General features: G+C 37.6%; 1 protein-coding gene and 1 pseudogene across 5 annotated transcripts in view; one reads left to right on the top strand and one right to left on the bottom strand.

The window, feature by feature from the left end:
* Positions 1-22,687, bottom strand: part of TRIM37 (tripartite motif containing 37) — an 86,465-nt gene that overhangs the window by 4,490 nt on the left and 59,288 nt on the right. For 4 of the 5 annotated variants that reach the window (XR_005121917.2, XR_005121916.2, XM_037493386.1 and 1 more), the window contains exons 22-24: positions 21,281-21,399; positions 13,078-13,188; positions 11,727-11,805 (exon numbers count right to left, since the gene is read on the bottom strand). Coding sequence is in view for 3 of the 5 variants with exons in the window: in XM_037493386.1 (XP_037349283.1) it covers positions 11,727-11,805; positions 13,078-13,188; positions 21,281-21,399 (309 nt within the window). In the remaining 2 variants the exon portion in view is untranslated. Of the gene's footprint in view, positions 1-10,063; positions 11,806-13,077; positions 13,189-21,280; positions 21,400-22,687 lie in introns of those variants that run through there. The other variant, XM_037493384.2, reaches the window with a different exon arrangement.
* Positions 17,582-17,954, top strand: LOC119232967 (60S ribosomal protein L35a-like; annotated as a pseudogene).

The following is a 22,687-nucleotide window of genomic DNA, read 5'->3' as shown; positions in this document are numbered from 1 at the left end:
ACTTTCCATCTTAGTTATATAATTAAAAAATTAAAAGTTCAATTGTACAGAAAACTTTAAATTAATGGGTTCATTACTTTCTTAATTGTGATTCTGAAATTACATTTATGCTTGTAATTCAACAAAATGTGTATGTTATTTTTTTTAAATCATAGTACTTCCAGCATCCACTCCGAGAATGTAGAGCTAAAATGAATATTGCTTCCACTCTTAAAGAGAAAAAACAGCCAGGTCAATACCAAATTATGACTTTTTTCCAAATCCACCAGAGAGTTGAGGTAGAGTAAGCACTGGCCCAAAATCTAACTAGGGTGCAGGTACCTGCAGGAGAAAGCCATCAGAACTAGTTCATATAGGACAGTTGTAGCAGACAGACACTGAACAATTTTTTTTAGCTTGAGTGATAAACTGATGAAGGCACAATATAAGCTGGCAAGATAGTGCAAAGTCCAGGGGGAATGCAGAAATTAAGGGTGTCTGCATTTGTTTTGCAGACGTTTTCTTTATAAACTATCAGGTGCTTGTAGAAAAGATGAAAGAGTCCTAATAAGTGTCAGCTGTGTACGCTCAGCAGTGGGATACAGCAGTTGAGTCAAGAAACTATCAGAACTTTTCTCTAATCTCAACTATAGAATGAAAGTATTATACCTGGGGGCTAAGGATGAGGTAGAAGTGCCCAAATATTGCCACCCTTAAAGCACCGGTTAAAAAGTCATTATAGGGCCTCCCCTGGTGGTGCAGTGGTTGAGCGCTGGGTTGCGAGGCTGCCTGCAGCCTCTGCAGCGCCAGTTCAATCCCCGGCCACCGGTGAGGGTCCCACAAAAACAAACAAGCTAATTAATTAATTAAAAAAAAGGTCATTATAGCTGAGGGCAGAGAATAGGGAAGAAAACTCTAACACCTGGGGAGGAGGCAGGACTATTCACTGGACCTACAATTAGTGGGGGAGTGACAAGTCAGCTGAGAGACACCATGCCCAAAAGTGCAGTTTAATCCAAGATACCAGCTCCTCCTTGCCTCCAATCAGGTTTCAAATAATGGAATACTCTGGGAAAAGAATAGGAGGCAATAAAAGTACAAAAAGACAAACACTCTGAGGCACAGCACAAAGGAAACTCTAAACTCAGGGTCTGAAGAAACATTGCATTGACAATCCAATGAAGCCACTAGAGTTAAGCATAGCAATGATAAAATTCAAAACAAACACAATTCTTAATTAGATTAATTAAAATTTCAGTAACGGTCTAAGGGCTAAGTAGCAGAGAAAGACATTTTCAGGCATATAAACTATTCATCAAATATTGTCCTACATAAAATGTTGCTTTCAACAAATATACAGTGGCATGGGAAAAGGCAAGGAAAAAAGCATTTTAAAAAGTGAAGCTATTGGGCGTGGCGCAGGCGATTGAGCATCACGCTGTGTGAAGCTGTCTGCAGCCTTGGCAACGCCGGTTCAATACTGCCCGGCTGGCGAGGGTCCCACATGGCACGGCAGACCTCCTTTCTCGCCCGCTGCTCCCCTCATCAGTGTACTTTGTCAGTCTGCTGTTCTGTTCCCCGCTCTGTCTCCAATGAAGCCTCTCACCTGCCTGTGCATCTGGCCTGTACCCTGGTTCTTGTATAAATAAATAAATAAATAAATAAATAAATCTTAAAAAAAAAAAAAAAAAAAAAGTGAAGCTATCATCAGAACCAGACTAAGATATGACAAAGATTTTGAACTGACAGAATTTAGAGTAACTATGGTTAATGTGATATGAAAATGGTGGACAACATGCAAGATCATAAGAGGATTTCAGCAGAGATGGAAACTAGAATTACATAGAGATGCTAGAAGGAAAATGCTTAAATGGCCTTGGATTGCTAATCAGTAGATTCTACAATGCTGAGGAGAGAGAATAAACTTAAAGATAGGTCCATAAACATTACTCTTACTAAAACACAAGAGGAAAAATGAAAGGTGAAGGAAAAACAAAAACAAAACAAACCTGGAATAGAATATATAAAAGTGTTGGACAATATCAGCCTATATGCGTTATTGGAATCCTAGAAAGAGAGGAGAAAAAGATAATGAGGGAGAAAAAAACATTTCAAGAAATAATGGCAGGGTCTTCCCGGTGGCGCAGCGGTTGAGCGCTAGGCTGCGAAGCTGCCTGCAGCCTCTGCAGCGCCGGTTCGATCCCCAGCTGCTCCCCGGCCACCAGAGGAGGGTCCCACATGGCGCGCAGACCTCTCCTGCCGCCCGCTGCTCCCCTCAGCAGTGTACTTCGGTCCTTCTGCCTGCTCTGCTCCCCGCTCTGGCTCTGGTGAATTCTCTCACCCTCCCGCGCTTCTGACTGTACCCAGTGCTTGTATAAATAAATAAATAAATCTTTAAAAAAAAAGAAAGAAAGAAAGAAAGAAATAATGGCAAAGAATATCCCAAAATTAATGATAGACACCAAGCCAAATATCCAAGAACCTTAGAGAACAGCAAGCATGACCAATACCAAAAACATATACCTATGAAAAGAAGACTTTTAGGCAAATTTCCCTGGTAAATTCTACCAAACAATTAAAGAAGTAACATCGATTCTGTAAATGCTCTTGTAGAAACATTGATTTTTTATGTTCTATTCTGATTTCAAATCAGATGAAGACAGAACATACTTATACACCAATATCCTTCAAGAATACAGATGCCAAAAACCTCATCAAAATATTAGTGACATTGGGCCTCCCCTGGCAGCGCAGGCAGTTGAGCGCAGCGCTGTGAAGCTGTCCGCAGTCTCTGCAGCGCAGGTTCGATCCTGGCCGGCCGGCAAGAATCACATAAGTCCCGGCAGACCTCTCCTGTCTCGCCTACTGCTCCCCTCAGCGTATTTCAGTCAGTCTGCCTGTTCTGTTCCCTGCTCTGTCACTGGTGAATCCTCTCACCCTCCTGCACATCTGGCCTGTACCCCGGTTCTTGTATGCATGAATAAATAAATCTTTAAAAAAATATATTAGTGAAATCACAAGGGACTACGGCGATGGTTCACAGGTGATATGGTGATGGGAGAACTACGGGGACTACACCTGAGGGAAGAAACCAATTATTGTATAAAAATGAACAATGATGTAAGAAAATAAATTTAGAGGAAAAAAATAGTGAAATCATTATCAGTTACTACATAGTTGTCAAAATGGCTAAAACTTAAAATACTGACAGTACCAAGTGTCTGTGAGATGCACTGGAACTCTCATATGTTGCTGCTGGGAATGCAAAATGGCAGTGCTATTTCTGAAAAAGTGTGGCAGTTTCTTATAAAATTGTAAGCATGTACACATAACTTAGTACAATGAATTCTCACATAAACTACCTGGAGTTAGGCTAAACTTTACAGGTTAAGGACAAAGTATTCCATAAGATCGCCCTTACTTTAGACACCAGTTACAAGTTCAAGGACTTGCAGAACACCCTCATTTCTGATCAGCTGGCTATAAATTTAGGGGTCCCCATTATGTCTCCGCAGATTCAGTAATTCACTTGCACAACTCACAGAAATCAGGAAAACACTTATGATCAGTTTTATTATAGCAAGAAGATACAAACCAGAACCGCAAAGGGAGAAACATATAAGGTAAGATTTAGAACAGTCCAATGTGAAGCTTCTTTGTAATCAGGGATTATCACTCTCATGACACATCAATGTATAATGTAGAGTACTGCCAACTAGGGAAGCTCATCTGCGCTTCAGTGTCCAGATTTTCTACTGGGTGTCATTAACTAAGCATGACTGATTCACTGGCAATGAGGCCAAGTTGTTCAAGCTGATATGTGACTCAAAGCCCTAACCCTTTAAATCATATAGTTAGTCTTTCCAAGGTAGATAGCTCCCATGAGTCATCTCAGTAGCAGAAAGCTAGCACGGCCCACTATAAATAACAAAGACACTATCACTCAGAAAATTCCAAAGACTTAAAGGCTACATCCCAGGAACTGTGAACACAAAGGCCAGCCAAATTCTTTAACATACACCAATAATCCCACCCCAAGGATTATATTATTTTAGAGAAAGGAAATTTATGTTTACACAAAAATCTGTACACAAATGTTAAGGTTCATAATCAGCCTAAACTGAAAATAACCCAAATGTCTTTTGATGGGTAAATGAAAAAACTGGTACATATGCAAAGTGAAATATTCAGCAAAAAAAGGGAAGGAAGTATTGATTCAGAAGATGGATGAAACTTAACTGCATTTTACTAAAGGAAAGGCTACACATTGTATCACCCTATAACTTAACTCTGGAGAAGGGAAAACTAAAAGAACAGAGGAAGGTCTGTGATTGGGGGGAAGATATTCCTATAAAGGGCCAGCACAAGGGAATTTTGATGGTATTTAGCAGTATATGGTGGCAGATACACAACTTTCTGTCAAAACCCACAGATCTGCATACCACAAAGACTGAATTTTAATATATGCAAATTTTAAAATCAACCAGGATGTATGGGGGAGGACAGAATGTAGACTGTAACAGATGAATCTAACTGTATTACCAATGAATCACATAATCACACTGAAACTAGTAGAGAAGAAAGAAACTAATGTAACTTTGAATCTCAGGAACAAAATAACTATGGAAGTGTTTTGACATGATACTGAAAGTCTAAAAATAAAAGTAGTAAAATTGTTTTACACAGGGTCAACAATTCTATAACTACTTGGCCTATATTACTGCTGAATAAGCAAGTGAATATATGATAGCTAATGAGAGTGAGACCTGTCACTATTAGAGAAAGACATAAAAAGTGAGAAGCTAAAATTAAAATGAACACTGTGGAGCTGGACTGGTGGGTTAGGTATCAATACAGACTCATGTTTTTTCTTAAACCATGTATTTACAAATACACACAGAGATACATATAGAGGATGTGTGTGTTCCCATCATAAGCCTATATACATTTTCTATTCTATCCACTGAGAGGAATTAGAAAGTAGTGACACTCTACAAGAATTAACACATTGCCACCCAAATCTTGTTTCTAAATACAATGCCTAAAAATGGAACCAGGGTTCCTGAGAGAAGTAGCAGCTACATGGAAAAGGCAGGAAAAATACCACAAGTGCCTGAGCATCTTGTGATGTCAGAAAGTAAATAAATACTTTTAAAGAAAGAAAGTGAGGGAAAATGCTAGAATATATCAGAAGTATATAGGATACCAACCTGAAAGAGCTTCCAAGGGCCCAAACTGGGACAAGTTGAACCATACAATGACAGTACTCAATCATAACTTTAAGAATGAAATAAGTATCTAGGAGTCCACACTTAAATTTAATAAGTAGCTGAGTTTAAAAAAAAAAAAGAATAACTTTTCCTCACAGAATTCTAACAATAAATATAGAAGTTAGGGGAACAATATACTGCAGTAATAACTGCCACAGGCAAGATCCAAGAGTAAGCGCTAAAATTAGTGGGATAGGGCCTCCCTGGTGGCACAGTGGTTGAGCGCTGGGTTGAGAAGCTGCCCGCAGCCTCTGCAGCGCCGGTTTGATTCCTAGCCGCGGGGTGAGGGACCCACACGGCGCGCAGACCTCTCCTGCCGCCCGCTGCTCCCCTCAGCAGTGTACTTCATTGTCTGCCTGTTCTGCTCTCTGCTCTGGCTCTGGTCAATTCTCTCACCCTCCCGCGCTTCTGGCTGTACCCCAGTGCTTGTATAAATAAATAAAAATCTTTAGGGCCTCCCCGGTGGCGCAGCGGTTGAGCGCTGGGTTGCGAAGCTGCCTGCAACCTCTGCAGCCGGTTCAATCCCCGGCTGCTCCCCGGCCACCGGAGGAGGGTCCCACATGGCGCGCATACCTCTCCTGCCGCCCGCTGCTCCCCTCAGCAGTGTCCTTCGGTCCTTCTGCCTGCTCTGCTCCCCGCTCTGGCTCTGGTGAATTCTCTCACCCTCCCGCGCTTCTGACTGTACCCAGTGCATGTATAAACCAAACAAACAAACAAATAATAAATAAATAAATAAGACATGCCTCTAGAAAATTTAAAAAAAAAAAAAAAATTAAAAAAAAAAATAATAAAAATCTTTAAAAAAAAAGTTTTAAAAAAAATTAGTAGGATAAGCAAAAAGAATGTTGAAGGAGTCTCAAAAGTATGTGCCCCACACATATCAAAAAAACTAGCAACAACAAATGTTAGTGAGGTTGTGGAGAAAAAGGAACTCTTCTGCATTGCTGGTGGGAGTGCAAACTGGTCCAACCACTATGGAGAGCTGTGTGGAGATTTCTTGGCCTACTAAAGATAAAGCTTCCATATGATCCAGCAATTCCACTCCTAGGTATTTACCCAAATGACACAGAAACATTAATTCAAAAGGGCACCTGCATCCCTATGTTTATAGCAGCACTATTTACAGTAGCTAAGCTATGGAAACAACCCAAATGCCCAAAAATAGATGACTGGATCAAGAAGATGTGGTACATATACACAATGGAATATTACTCAGCAATCAAAAAAGATAAACACATGCAGTTTGCAGCAACATGGATGGAGCTAGAAGGGGCCATGTTCAGCAAAATAAGTCAGAAAGAAAAAGAAAAATAGCAGATGGTCTCACGCATAGCAGGAATTTAGAAAACCTAAATAAGGAACCAGGAAAAAGACTAATTAATACAAAGTAAAAATCAAAATCAACAAGCAACTATAAACCAGAGACATACTGGGGGGGGGGAGGGAAGAGGAGAGGAAGGACTAGGGTCAAAATAAGGGGGGGTGCAATCGTATGGGGAATATAAACAAAATAAAAATGCATACATTGTGCAAAAATGAAAAATGATGTAAGAATTATATAAAATATTAAAAAAAAGTATGTGCCCCAAATACTTAGTAATTACAAAGGGATAAATAGTAAATAATGTGGTATCTTGATGAAAACACATTAACCAAGTCATCAAGTTAACATCCTAACTATAAATATCGACCTCATTATGGCCTCTGACAGCATGCATTGAGAAGAGACCAGACAAACCCAAACAGAGGTACAGTCTATAAAATAATTGGTCTTTTACAAAAAATGGCAAGGTCTCCGGAATTCAACATTGGATAAAAAACAAAAATTAAAAATGCCAAGGTCATGAAAGACAAGGAAAAGGCTGAGGAACTGTCATGGACTGCATGATACTAAGGAAACATGATGATTAATGCAGCGTGGGATCCTACACTGGATCCTGGAACAAAGGACATTAGTGAAATAACCAGTGAAATCTGAACAAATTCTGTAATTTAGTTAACAGTACTATAAACAAGATTAATTTCTTAGTTTTGATCATTGTTTCTCTGGTTATGTAAGATGTTAACAAAAGAAGCTGGGTAACGGTATACAAGAACTCTCAAGATTTCTGATCTCTTTTGTAAATCTAAAATTATCTCACAACAAAAAGTTAAACAATAGGACAATCTGTAGGTTTTTAATTATTAGGTATGGGAATGTTAGGTTTGGTTCAAGTGTGATATATCAGAAAAAGTACTAGACTAGCAGTTCATTTTATCCCTGCCTGTTTTTGAGCCTTTAGAGAATCATACAACTTCCCTGAACATGTTTCTCTGCCAAATGGACACAACACATAACTCATTTCCTCAAAGTTTATGTAAGGATTTAATGACACAGTTTTCAAAGTTGTCCAGAAATAATGTGCTTGTGCATAATACAAGCATTATTATTCTATCTTTATGCTTAAGAGAAAACACTACAGGAAGAAATTTTCTGTAATAAACCTGAGATAAAAATACTCAATTAACTTTAGGTCAGGTAAAATGGGAGGAGAGACTAAGAGAAAACTATGTCCTTCAGCAAAAGGAGGACTGTTAGGGTACGGAAAATGCAAGAATACAAGCAGAGTAGAGCAACTCACTGGAAATCTGGGTTCACTACTCATGACTTATGTAGTATGTGGGTGATAACAGCTATAGGTGAAAGAAAGGAGGATCTCTTTTGCACCAGATCTCTTGCAGACAGATCATGAACAACAAAGGGAAAGGAAAAGCAACTGTGCTGCTTCCCTTCCTCACTGCTACCTAATTGCTGGTATGTCCAAGGCAGGCATTCTACAGTAAAGAAGAGAGTAAATGCAATGGTTTCTGACCCCACAAAGTCCACCCACAGATCCAATATGTAACACAGAAGGAGATGGGGGAGGAATTACATTTCCTAAATACTCCACTACTAAAAGCTAACAGACCCTTCCCTTCATCTCTGAAGGAATCTTTTGATCTTGTGATTCTAGAATGAATGGGATTGAAGCTGCTCATCACTCCACAATCACAAAACTAAAGCACAATCAAACATAGATCCTTTTCATTTAAAAACCATACTTTCTCAAACCTAAACTCTACACAGAAAAACATTCCCAATAATATCAATGATAGAACAAAAGTCAGTTAGCTTTATCTATAGAGGGTGAAAGAATAAGTAATCTCAATTCTGAAGGCTATCAGGTTTCTTTAGCAGCTACTGAACTCAGTTGCTGTAGACAAAAGCAGTCATTGCTAATCAGTAAATTGAATGAATATAGCTGTGTCCCATTAAAACTTATAAAAAGATGTGGTAGGGGGCCTCCCCGGTGGCGCAGCGGTTGAGCACTGGGTTGCGAAGCTGCCCGCAGCCTCTGCAGCCCCAGTTCGATCCCCGGCTGCTCCCCGGCCACTGGAGGAGGGTCCCACATGGCGCGCAGACCTCTCCTGTCTCTCCTGCTGCTCCCCTCAGCAGTGTACTTCGGTCCTTCTGCCTGCTCTGCTTCCCGCTCTGGCTCTGGTGAATTCTCTCACCCTCCCGCGCTTCTGACTGTACCCAGTGCTTGTATAAATAAATAAATAAATAAATAAATCTTAAAAAAAAAAAAAATTCAGAAAATCTTTAAAAAAAAAAAAAGATGTGGTAGGGATTTGGCACAAGGGTAACTCTAAAACATCCCTAGAAAGTATGTTAGATAGATGCTTGTTAATTGAATCCTAGAGGTCTTCCTCAATGGACTGTGTGACTTTGAATATGCTACATATTTATAATCCAAAAACATTACTTCAGGTGAGTTAGGACCCAATAAAACAGACGTGATTTTATCTATCTTAGAAGAAACACTTTCTTTTGCATACTCAGCATGTCCTTTACCTACAAGATTTTTTTTTTTTATGAAATCTGTTGTCAAGTTTAATTACAAAAAGGAAAATTTTGTACTTGTAGGGCCTATTACAACATCAGAATATGGTACAAATAGGCTGGGTTCCTAAAATATGAGAATATACTTGGTTACGTTTAAATAATTTTTTCCTACAAAACTTTGTATAAGCATAAATCAGTATATGCTTTCACATTTTCCTACAACTTAACAATCAAAAATAATCTTGCTGACATGGTAAACTCAAGTTTCCAGCAATTTTTTAAAAGGGTCTCAACCAATCTCAATTCAAACTGAGATTCTCAAATCTAAAATAAGGGCAGCAACTTCTATTTGTATATATATATACATAACCTGAGAACATAAGAAAAGCTAGAAACATATTCAAGATTCAAATACACCATAATCCTGGTAGGTACACTATGGTGGCAATATCTGATGAGGGTATCAAAATATGACCTCAATTAAAAATAAAAACAAAGTGAAACAAACAAAGCAAAAACCCCCAAATATACCATAATCCAATGTATTACTATACCACTTAGGGGAAATCTACTAACCAAAAAAAAAACCTGAAGGTCATGAAAAAATACAAGCAATGGTTAAGCACATTTATGATTTAAAGAAAAAGATATCCTCTCCCCCAATAGAAGACACAGGAAAACTCAAAATGCAATCATAAAGAATTATCCATGAGAATTTCATGATTAAACACACACTAAAAGCTTTTACAAATAAATCTCCCCCAAAGGAGTATTCTATTCTCAGACTTTTCTTAGTTCTTAACCACATCTTGTTTTCTCTATTTTGAAAATAAAAACTGTAGTGGTACAGTGAAAAGCACTCAGTTCTACATTAAATACAGTTAAAAAAACAGCTACACAATAGTGAGACTGCAAATAGAGTAACTCACACTCATGTTTATGGATTTTGGTTAGTTTATTTTTAAATCTATACATCAGTTCTTACACTGGTTTGCTTTCTACACTAAAAATGCAAAATTCTTACACTGCAGTTTCATCCATTACAATATAACATAGAGACAAGAGAAAGTTAGATTAAAAATGAAATTGCATTAAAATGTAATGAACATTATCTCCATCTAATAGAAAATGAAATGTGTTAACTTACTAATGTTTTAGAGCAATGCACAATGGTAACTGCGTACAGTATACCTATAGCCAACATGTTAATGGACAAATGTTAAATTTTTATTTCTCATATAGTATTTAAATATTTCCAACTATTAAGGAGGAAAAAGTAACCAAATAGATTTTGGAAATTACAAGCCTTCTAACTTCCTCATATATTTACTAACAGTTTACACAACTAAAAAGCCTCCATTATATACAGGCAAAATGAAGAGAGAAAAAAGGAGCTTCCTGTCCCACTTTTAATAATTTGCAGAGGCATAATATTTTCTCAAGTTCATTTTATTAACAAAAAGTGCAAACTGTTTTGAACAAAAGCAACCATGAATCACAGCATTCAGCAAGACATAAGATGTGGAAAAGTGAGTAATATTCATTAAGTAAAAATATAAGCAGATGAGATGCCTCTCACATGTCTATACATATATTCATGCTTTTTCAACAGTCTCTTAGTGGACTTTCAGTGTAATTTTCACAAACAGTATAGTAGCAGCTCAAACACAAATGCAGGAACACAATGACAAAGTTTGGACTAATTTTGGACTAATTGAGAGAATATGAAAGCAAACCTTAAACCACAGTTTCACAGAAGCCAATATACAATATGTATGACTTGTTGAAGTATAAATACTGAAATCAACATCCAAGTAATGAAAGTAAAGGAGAAAGAGGGTGTAAGATATTTGTTGCACTACAGTTCAGTAGGAGGCAGAAAAAAAATGAATAATTTAAAATGATCTTACATGTTTCCACATGAGCAGGAACCTAACCAATCCACATTAACATATGTCATTTAAATGACATTTGCAAAATACATACAGCAGAAAGATTATGTGCCATTAAACAATGTGCCTGCACTTGAACAAACAGGAAAAGATAAATAAATTAACTTTAGTCAGTCTATAAACTCTAAAGAGGAGATTCAGTCTAGTAGTAACTTCAGTTATACACATAAAAGGTTTACAGAGCAGAAACTACTCATAAGTAATTTTTCTGTTCACTAATCTATAGGCACTAATGAAAATATGAATTGTGATTAAAACCAAAATATAAATGTGGTCCTTTAAATACAGAGTGTCTAGCCAAGGACTGATACTCAACAGTATACTGAGCGCATGCAATGTCTCTGGGTACTTTTTCTAGCAGGATTCACCCTTTTGTTTTAGTACACAAACTGCCTTTTGTGACCAAACTGTTTTATTCAATTAGTTTAAGACTACACTTACTTCATTACATTATACAGAATTCTCCCACAATTCTCCCTATTATTTTCCTGTGTACTAATGTCTTATATAAGAATTGTGCTATTTTCTAATAGTTTTAGAATTATTACTTTAGAGATGGGGGAAAAAAAGGCCAAATTTGATTATCTGACTGATGACAAACATACAGCAAATTTCAGGGGCAAGGTTGCCAGCAAGTCAGTTCTCTTGATTTGAAATTACCTTCCGCTGTTTTCATCAGTATTGAAGCTGAGATCTTCAGGGCCTATTTGCTCACCATCAGGAAAACTGGAATGTGTATCTAAGATAAAAAAAATAAAAGTGTTATTTAAGTGATAAGGGTTGTAAGTAAATCATTATCTTCAGAAAATCTGTGATTTGAGTCAGACACACAACAGGAAAATAAAGAAGAAATATGTAATAGATATCCACTATTAACAGATGAAAGGCAGTGCCTCGCTTTGTCTTCCTAGAGACAATGTGAGAGAAGCTGAAGGAAGGGGAATCCATGATATTGAAAACTCTAAAGGCTGACTTTGTAAACAAATGTTTCTCAAAGTCAAATCAACTGCACATGCAAACACAACCACATAAAACCATCTGCACTCAAAATAACTTGCCTAAAATTTGGCTGTTTCTTTTACAAGTAGAGAAAATTACTCTAAGTGTCTTAAGTATTATTAAAAATCATCAAATGCTTGGCTCTATATTGAAAAAGACACTAGAGTATCAGTAAAATATATAAAATATGAAGTTGAAAATTAGCACAAGCCTATACTGGCACTACAAGATATCATACAGAGGAATGCTCAGATTGATCATGAAGGTCTCTGGATATTCACAACAGGTCACAGAAGTCAGCTAAACTTATTATGGTAATCACTTCACAATACATACAGATATCAAGTCAGTAAATGCTGATACCTACAATAAAACAAAACAAAAATTCTAACATTGTGTTTCTTTTGATTTTCCCCCCTAAGACTTTTTTGGGGGAGAGAGAGAGCCTGCATACATTTCTAAGAAATCAGGAAAAGTTATCTTTTAAAAAGTTACTTTATAGTTAGGCTACAAATATCTCTGAAAGAATAATAAATCAAACATCTGAAAGCTTCCCAGGGATTGGCAAACATTTCCTATAAAGAGAAAAATAGTAAGTATTTAGGCAGTGCTGGCCACATATGGTTGTTGTTGAAAATTCCTGTTTGTTTTTTTAAAACTCTTTACAATGTAAAGACCTATTATTAGGTCACAGGCTGCACAAAAGCAGGTTGCTGACTCCTGTTCTACCCAATAAGGGTACCCATCAGGTGTCTGACCAGCCAAACATTACCTACAATTTTTTTAGTACTCACCATGTAATTTACCCCATAGACTGTTGTATCACAAATGACAGTAATTAAAAGAAAAAAAGAAGCATAGAGTAGAAACAGCAGAAGCAGAAACAGAACAAAGGAAGCAGCAGCAGCAGCAGCAGCAGCAGCAGCAGCAGCAGCAGCAGCAGCAGTAGCAGCAGCAGCACCAGCAAAAGAGATGGTTTTATTAATCTGTGAAATGACATCATGTGTTGCACCTTCGTCTGGGGGCTGTGCCATGAAAGAGTTGTTAAATCCGCCCATGCTGGTATGCTCTTCCTGCTCTTCATTCTCGGTGTCACATTCTATATCACTGTCGCTACTCATTCCTGGCAGGAAAGAAGGGGAGAATATGTTTCTGGTAAGAAACCACTGCAAGTAAAAGTAAAAGTAAATCTTATCTACTAAACAGAGATTCCTATTGAATTTTTACACTGAATGCCAAAATAATAAAAGGCACAAAACAAAAGCCACAAAAATCTCAGCTCTCTGTAGTTATTTAAAGTAGTGGTTTTATATTTATTCCCAAAGATTAAATTGCCCTTTCCTAGTACCTGAAAGTTATAATTTCAAACAAGTACTAATTTCATTATGCTGAGATTTTTTCCCCAAAGCAAATACACCCTTTTTTTCATTTTCTAGAAAGTGAAAGTTAATGGGCACTCTTAATTTTGATTCAATGTAGACATAATTTCTAGTCTACAACATATAAAATTCTAAGTATGTTACATATATACATACACAAGTATTCTTATGTGTATGCATAAAAAATTCCAGTAATTCTAGCAATAAATGAGTTACTATTATATTTAGATCTCTAATTTTGTTTTTGTGTACATCAGCTTATTTTTAAGACATATTCTATAGGATTTATTTCAATAAGGCAGTGATCAAGAAAATCTGAACATCTCCCTGCTACAAACCCTTATAAATAGCTAAATAAAATAGAAACTTAGCAATTTTTTTTAATGAACGGCCACATTTAACAGGAGAGCAATCCAAAGATGCCAACACTAAAAAGGATAAGGAAAACTAGGGTCTCAGATGCTGCAATTGCCCTGGAGAGTTTGATGTTTAGGTATTTAACACTCCCTTAGGAATAGTACAAGTTTTGGATCCGTCTCAGAAAAGCAGCAGAGATGGAGACTAAACTCTATTCCCCACAAAAAGCTAAAGTTCGTAACCAAAAAATAGACTAGAAAAAAGTCAGTTTACTGGGCCTCCCCTGGTGGTGCAGTGGTTGAGCACTGGGTTGCGAAGCTGCTCACAGCCTCTGCAGCACCGGTTCCATCCCCGGCCACCGGGCGAGAGTCCCACATGGCGCACAGACCTCTCCTGCCGTGCCCGCTGCTCCCCTCAGCAGTGTACTTCGGTCCTTCTGCCTGTTCTGCTCCCCGCTCTGGCTCTGGTGAATTCTCTCACCCTCCCGTGCTTCTGACTGTACCCAGTGCTTGTATAAATTAAAAAAAAAAAAAAAACCTAAAAAAAAAAAAAAAACTAAAAAAAAAAAAGTTTACTGGCATAGTAATAAAGCAAGGAATTTTGTTGTTTTTGCTGAACTTGGCTCAACTCAATTTAAAGATTTAATTTATGCATACAAGAACTGGGGTATAGGCCAGAAGTGTGGGGGGCGAGGGAATTCATCAGAGACAGAGTGGGGGAACAGAACAGGCAGAATGGTTGAAAAACACTGCTGAGGGGAACAGCGGGCGAGTCAGGAGAGGTCTGCTGCACCATGTGGGTTGCTCCCTGGCTGTGGATAGCTTCATAGGCTGTGTCTCCAGGGAGGCCCTCACCTCAATTTAAACTGAGGCCTGAGTGTTAGGTTTAAGATTTAAAGCTGAGGTTCTAATGTCAGAAAACTAACATCAAAAATGGTCAGGTGTTAGTGTTTTTAAAATCAAGTCAATGTAGTTTTCTTTGTATAGGTCCTTTACCTCTTTTGTTAGATTTATTCCCAAGTATTTGATTTTTTTTGTTTCAATAATAAAAGGGATGGTTTTTTTGATTTCTTCTTCTTCAGATTTACTGTTTGTGTATAGGAAGGCTACTGACTTTTGTGTGTTGATTTTTTATCCTGCCACTTTACTGAACTAATTGATTAGGTGAATTTAGTTTTTCTGTGGAGTTTTTGGGGTTCTCTGTGTATATTATTATATCATCTGCAAATAGTGATAGTTTAACTTCTTCTTTTCCTATTTAGATTCCTTGTATGTTTTTCTCTTATCTTATTGCTCTGGCTAGGACTTCCAGTATTATATTGAAAAGCAGTGGTGAGAGTGGACATCCTTGTCTTGTTCCAGATCTTAATGGAACTGCTTTCAGCTTTTTGCCATTGAGAATGATACTGGCTGTGGGCTTGTCATATATGGCCTTTATGATGTTGAGGTATGTTCCTTATATCCCGAGAATTTCAAGGGCTTTTTATCATGAACGGGTGTTGTACTTTGTCGAAAGCTTTCTCAGCATCTATTGATATTATCATATAGTTTTTATATTTCTTTTTGTTGATGTGCTGGATAACGTTGATTGATTTTCGGATGTTGAACCCGAGCTAGAAGGGATCATGCTCAGCGAAATAAGTCAGAAAGAAAAAGAGAAATACCAGATGGTCTCACGCACAGCAGGAATTTAGAAAACTTAATAAGAGACCAGGAAAAAGACTAATCAATACAAAGTAAAAATCAAAATCAACAAGCAACTATAAACGGGGGGTGGGGGGGGCGGGAGAGGAGGAACTAGAGTCAAAATAAGGGGGGGGGTGCAATTGTATGAGGAATATAACCATAATGAAAATGCAGACATTGTGCAAAGATGAAAAATGATGTAAGAATTATATAAAATAAAATATTAAAAAAATAAAATAAAATAAAATCAAGCCAATGTAAAATCCTCTAGAGGGAAGGTTCTAGATAAGATGGAATAAGCATATTCCCCATCTTTCCCACTAAAGGCAGCTATAAAATCTTCAGAGAATGTGTGATACAACTATTAAATGACTGTGAAAGGTAAACAGGAACAGGCATATTAATATAGTACAGAATTGGAAGTACCGCCAAAAGGAGAGTTTAAACAAGACCCAGAATTTTAAAAAATCATATTGCAAATATCCAGGATACAATTCAAAATTACTTCAGCACATGAGATACCAGGAGAAGACAAAAAAAAAAATAACAATCCTGAGATGACAGAGAAGTTGAAATGTAGCTAACAAAGCCTTTAAAGCAGATATACAAATGCTAAAAACTCCTCAAACATATAAAAAACCTCTGGAGGGAAGCTACCATAATCCAGGTTCTTCTAGAAATAGAAAATGGGAAGAATTCTCACACAGGGGCAGTTTCAAAAAAGGTGTGTTTCAATCAAAATTCAAGAAAAAAACAAGGCAGACCTCCTGAAGGAAGAGTCAATCAGATATACAAACACAAGGACTATAACCATGAATTTTTCATACAATGAAATATCATTCAGTATGAGACTATTTAATTCTGTTTAACTTGGAAAAGGAAAGATTTTTTAATAGAATTAAATAGACCTTCTAGAAATGAAAGCCATTAAAATTAAATATTAATAGATGAGTTTAAACAAGATTTAAAAAGTGGCAAGCTGGGCCTCCCTGGTGGTACAAGGGGTTAAGTTGCAGCACTGTGAAGCTACTGGCAGCCACTGCAGCACGAGTTTGATCCCGGGCCAGGGAGCTAACCCATATGGTGCAGCAGACTTCTCCTGTCTCACCCACTTCTCCCCTCAGCAGTGTATTTCAGTAGATCTGCCTGTTCTGCTCCCCACTCTGTCTCTGGTGAATCCTCTTACCTGCAACCCCCCCCCCACCTCTGGCATACACCCCAGCTCTTTTATGCATAAATAAAACAAATCTTTAAAAAAAAAAAAGTGGCTAGCAAACTTAAAGGTAGAATTGTCGAATCTGGAAATTGAGTTGAAAATTATTTTAGAAAGAGCTTAAGCAACAAGGGGACAGATGAGTCACATCATTTTGGGCCTGAAATGAGGTGGACATTTAAAAGGGGCTGGAACCACAGCCTGTGACTCTGCATTGCTGCCTGTGGAAGCCCAAGTCAGTTTTCCAGATATCTCCTTTTGTCTTATAACCATGTCCACCAATGAGAATACTAATTCATCAGCTATCCACCTCCAGGGATTCAAGAACAAGGGAAAAGACAGTGCAGAAATGAATTGGAAAGAACTCCACTGAACAGAAGTTAATGTGGAGCTGAGGAAAGCAAATAAAGATGACCACATGCTGAAAAGGAGAAATGTATGCTTACTTTCGGATGTGGTACTTCTTCACTGTAGGAAAACCAAAACAACCAGGGTACTATAAATAGGTCTGTTGATGACATTGTCAAAGCCAGCTCCAAGTTACTCAAGTCACTGGGAAAATGCTTTCTATACCTTCCAAATTCAAGATGGCACTCCTGGCACCTTTAACTTTTAGACTGTATAGCTGAGCTATAAAGCTGTTTGTTGTGTACAATGTTTGGTCTAAGTTTGTCTTACTGTTTCTCTACTAAGAAGTATTCTTAAATGTGGTTTGTTACAGTAGTACTTTTTATAGCAAAACTATACTTGAACAGTTCCAAACTGTACATACTATGTGAAGCTTTTCCTCATTAGATTTCCACACAGAATTTCATATCTTGTAGTAGCCTATAAACAAAGATTAAATTCCATCTCTTTCCACCATTCTGTAGTCTATGGAGGCCTGCTGGGAATAGAACTACTAAAATATGGCTGGAAGGCTGTGGTCCAAAGCTTCTTTTGATGGCTAAAAGCAGAGTCTCCAGAACCAGAGGGAGCACACAGCTTTTCTTAAATTTGGAGATGTTTATGCTTGAGATGAAACTGAATTCTATCTAGGAAAAAGATGTCCTTGTGTGTACCAAGCAAAGAATACCAAAGTGACTCCTAGTGACAAACCAAATAAAATCAGGTAATCTGGGGAAAATATGTGCCCATGGAGAGTGGCATGGTCAGTGGCAAATTCTAAAGCAACCTTCCTGCTAATGCTATAGGACACAGAATCCATGTGATGCTTATACCCCTCAAGGATTTAAAGTCACTGAAAAGCCAATAAATAAAAATGGACTTACAAAAAAATTTAATCCAACCCTTAAAAAAAAAAAAAAAACCAAGGGGATAAAAAAAGAATGATTTAAATTGTGTCACATGGGCCTCCCCGTGGCGCAGCGGTTGAGCGCTGGGTTGCAAGGCTCCCCGTGGCTTCTGTGGCGCTGGTTCTATCCCTGGCTGCTCCCTGGCCACTGAAGGAGGGTCCCACATTGCGCACAGACCTCTCCTGCCACCCGCTGCTCCCCTCAGCAGTGTGCTTCGGTCCTTCTGCCTGCTCTGCTCCCTGCTCTGGCTCTGGTGAATTCTCTCACCCTCCCGCGCTTCTGACTGTACCCAGTGCATGTATAAACAAAACAAACAAATAAATAAACAAATAAATAAAAACACATGCCTCTTAAAAAAAAATAAACAAATTGTGTCACATATCATACAGACTGTCATAGAGACAGTAAAACTAACAGAAAGAATATATTAAGAGAAAACAGTTAAGAATTTTTGAGAATGAATGAAAAACATTCTGAATGGAATGAAATAAAAGCATAAAATATCAAAGCTTTGGGTTATGGCTATTGCAGTAAAGGGAAATTTAAAGCATTTGATGCTAATATGAGAAAATAATATGGTCTCAAAATATAGAAAGCAAATAAACACAAATCAAGGACAGGAAAGGAAATAAAGTTGGCAGGAAAACAAAAAAAAAAATCAAAACAAAAAAGTAGTTCTCTGAAAATACTGATAAAAATTGAGACACTCCTAGGATAACTAAGGGGAAAAAAAAGCAAACAAAATCATGTACCAGTATCAGGAATGGAAGAGGGGACATCACAACAGATTCCATAGACCTTAAAACAATAAGTAAACAACATAAACAACTTTATGTTGATGAAATAAAGAAAATAAAGAAATGGAAATTTGATAGACAGAAATTATCAAATCCCATTCAGATAAAAGTAATCAGAATAGACATTTTAACTATTAAAGAAACAGAATTTGTAGTTAAACTTCTGACAAAACTGTAGCACCAGATGATTTAAATTGTGAATTGGATTTCCTTCTTTTATAACAAGAGTTTGTACAGTGTAATTTCTCTCTTTAATATTTAGAACATAAGCTAGATACAGCAACATTTCTGAAATCACCATCTTCAGAAAAAAAAAAAAAAATTCCTGCTCTAAAGATTGAAGGTGGCTCATTGTTCGCTAAGCAGAGCTACTTTGGTGAAGCACCATTTCCACCTTGTGGCCCTTTGTGGAACGGTTGCTGAAAAAGAAATTGATTTGAGTTCTTGAAATTCTAGGCACAAACTGATTGGGCCTCTTGATACTACCATCTCTCAATTCTTGACTGAGATTAATCTTTAGGATTCACAAAGAACTGCAATTCTCTGCAATTAAAAATATGATAAAATAGTCTTTAAATTTTGGTATTTTTAAATTCCCCATGTATCTTTAAAAATAGTTAATTTCTACTGTTTATAAGTAATGTAGCCTATAGTTAAATAATTAAAAACTGGAAAATGTGAACAATACTGGGTAGTTTTCAAATGTTAACATTTAGATCTCTTGTCAAGGTGGTTAGCACTCCATAGAATCTTTATGTAGAAAATGCCAATTTAAGGACTTACTTAATTCACAAAACTTCCTGTTCTTTGTAACAATACTCACAGATTCCTCTAAAGTAGACTATGAATTCATATTTACATAGCAGCAGACAGCACCATGAACCTAAATAAGAGGCCAACAACTATAACCTAAACTTACTTGATTGTAACTACTTCATCCTAAGGCGTTCCTGTTTGCTGTTAACCTATGATTTCAGTTATCAGCATTTCTAGCTTTTACTTTCAACTTTCTGTAAATGAACCCCTTCACACGAATAAAGTTTTCTGTGTTGATGGTTAAGATTAACTAAAAAGGGCCTCCCTGGTGGCGCAGGCGGTTGAGCGTAGTGCTATGAAGCTGTCCGCAGCCTCTGCAGTGCTGGTTCTATCCCCGCTGGCTTCGGAGCAACCCACATGGCGAGCAGACCTTTCCTGTCTTGCCCGCAGCCCCCCTCAGCAGTGTATTTCGTCAGTCTGCCTGTTCTGTTCCCGGCTCTGTCTCTGGTGAATCCTCTCACCCTCCCGCGCATCTGGCTGCGCATCTGGCCTGTACCCCAGTTCTTGTATACATAAATAAATCTTAAAAAAAAAAAGATTAACTAAAAAGAATTAGAATAAATTTTTCCATTTAAAAAAGATTTTCTTAACTCATCTTTCTTGGAGTCAGGATAACACACTTTTCAAGAAATGCTGGGGAGAAATTTCTGCAAAACAGCACTACTTGCTTAGATATCAACAAATTGCAGGGGTGCATGTCTATGGCACTGCCAATATGCAAGTTTACAGCAACTTAATAAGTTCTAGGTGGTTCATATGTCACTGTATCACTCCTTATACAAGAGAAAATGTGTTACACTGAACACTAAGCTCACAGTCTCTAGGACTTGAAAGTGCACAGCATATCCCAAATGTGGGTAAGCAGTCTCCCTGGCTTAGGATAAGCTGTCAATGATTAAATAAGTAAAACTGGTATTAAAAACTTTCAGGTTTGTGTGTGTGTGCCAATTATTAATAACTATTTACCCAAATTGTTCACAAATGTCAATTTATAAAATGAAGGGTAATACTAAGAAGTCAAAATATCTCTTACCTACATTAAGTAAACATATTTCTTTGTCTTCCTGCCCCCAGGGTTTTATACACATTCCCAGCCCCGCCCCAAATCATTCTTTACAATGCAGCTAGAGTAGGAATTTAAAGACATAATTTTATTTTTTCATTTCTGGCTTACATTCCAGTCAAAAGACAAAGTCCAAATTCTAGTCAGGACAGGACACACAATGTAACTCTGACTCAGTCTGCACTCTAGTCCCATCTTTCCCTAGTCTTCATTCATTCCCTTCTTACTCTCAAGAAGATCTTTCTAAGGGTGGAATAGTTAGTAAAGAGGTGATAATTAAGAGCATTGGCTCTGGGTTCAAATTCTAGTCCTTACATTCACTAACTCTGTGACTTTGGATAAGGCAAGTTACATCTCTTCTAGGTCTCAGCCTACTCAACTCTAAAATCAATTATCCATAAAGTCAATTATCCACTTGGGCTTCCTTTGGCTTAATGTCCTAGTAAATCAAATTCAGAGACCAACGAATGCTGTGTTCAGATCAAGCATGTCAGACAGTAGGTAACATCTCAATAACATTTTTATTAAACCAACCACTATCCACCACCAATATCAAAAAAAGATGGGTATACCTGCCTTCTGCCTAATTATGACTTTATCAATTCCTTACCTTCCTCAGGGGCAGCTGAAGCTCCTTCAGGTAGTATAGGCTGTAATTCCCCAGTCTCAGAATTATTTTCCAAATCAGTTATTTGCATTCCTTCCAGGTGGCCTCCTTTAGCATTAGCCCTCGAAAAGGGAAAAAACAACCTGATATTTTTGTGTAACTAGTCAGTGATACAATAACACATATTTTCTTCTTGCTTTGATACTGAACATCAAACTAAGTAGGGTATATGGCACTGGTGTTTAATACTAATTTTCAAATTCTATTCTTAAAAAATTCACTGTAAGATTCACAATGAAAGCTTATGAAAAAGGAGGACTATATCAATGTCAACAACCTGATTGTGATACTGTATTACAGATTTGAAAAATGTCATCCTCAAAGGGATGCTTAGGTAAGGTATACACATGACCTCTCTTTATTATTTCTTATAACTACATGTGAATCTCAATACAGAAGCCCTAAATGTGTTCTCACTAACTCGGAAATACTTTTGAGATATATTTTAAGAAAAAAAAGGGGTCTCCCTGATGGCGCTAGGGGTTAAAGTCTCAGCACTCAGCACTAGCAAGCCACTGGGCCTGAGTTCAATCCCTGGCCAGGAGATAACACACATGACGCAGCAGACCTCTCCTGGCTCACCTACTGCTCCCCTCAACAGTGTATTTCACTGAATCAGCCTGTTCTGCTCCCCACTCTGTCTCTGGTGAATTCTCACACCCCCTGCACCTCTGGCCTATACCCTAGTTCTTCTATTCAAAAATAAATAAAAATAACTCTTAAATAAATGGACATCACTTGTATTATAAAGTTATACAGTCACAGCTGCTTAAATATGAATAAAAACTCAGAAGACGAAGCATATGTACACACAAAAACTAACAACAGCAGAAATGTGTGTGGGTGGAGGGTTGGAAAACTAAGCAGATGGGAGACAAAAATGGTGAAACTTTCACTTAATATCCTTTCCCATATTTCCAATATTTGAACCATTTATTATTAATTAAAGTTTTACTTACACTACTTTACCAGGCGAGGAGGGAAAAAACCCATAAATGGTCTCCCTGGTGGCCTAGGGGTTAAGTCTCAGCGTTATCACCACTAAGAGTTCGATGCCCGACCAGGGCGCTAACCCACATGGCACGGCAGACCTCTCCTAGTCCCCTTAGCAGTGCATTTCAGTAGATCCAACTGTTCTGTCTCTGGTGAACTGTCTCATCCCACCCTGCACCCCAGTTCTTCCACACAAAAATAAATAAATCTTAAAACAACAACAACAAAACAAACCCATAATCTAGAAAACACATGAGCCAGGCTGGCAATACAATTAACTGTACAATAAGGGTTATAACTAACAGCTGCTACAGATATTGGCAAAGGATTTTAGAATAGGAAAAAAATCTGTCCATA

Source organism: Talpa occidentalis, unplaced genomic scaffold (genome assembly GCF_014898055.3).
Source record: "Talpa occidentalis isolate TD23 unplaced genomic scaffold, MPIMG_talOcc4v2.1 talOcc4.7, whole genome shotgun sequence".
Classification (NCBI taxonomy): domain Eukaryota; kingdom Metazoa; phylum Chordata; class Mammalia; order Eulipotyphla; family Talpidae; genus Talpa; species Talpa occidentalis.
Note: the sequence above shows the minus strand (reverse complement) of the source record. Positions and strands in the feature narration are given on the sequence as shown.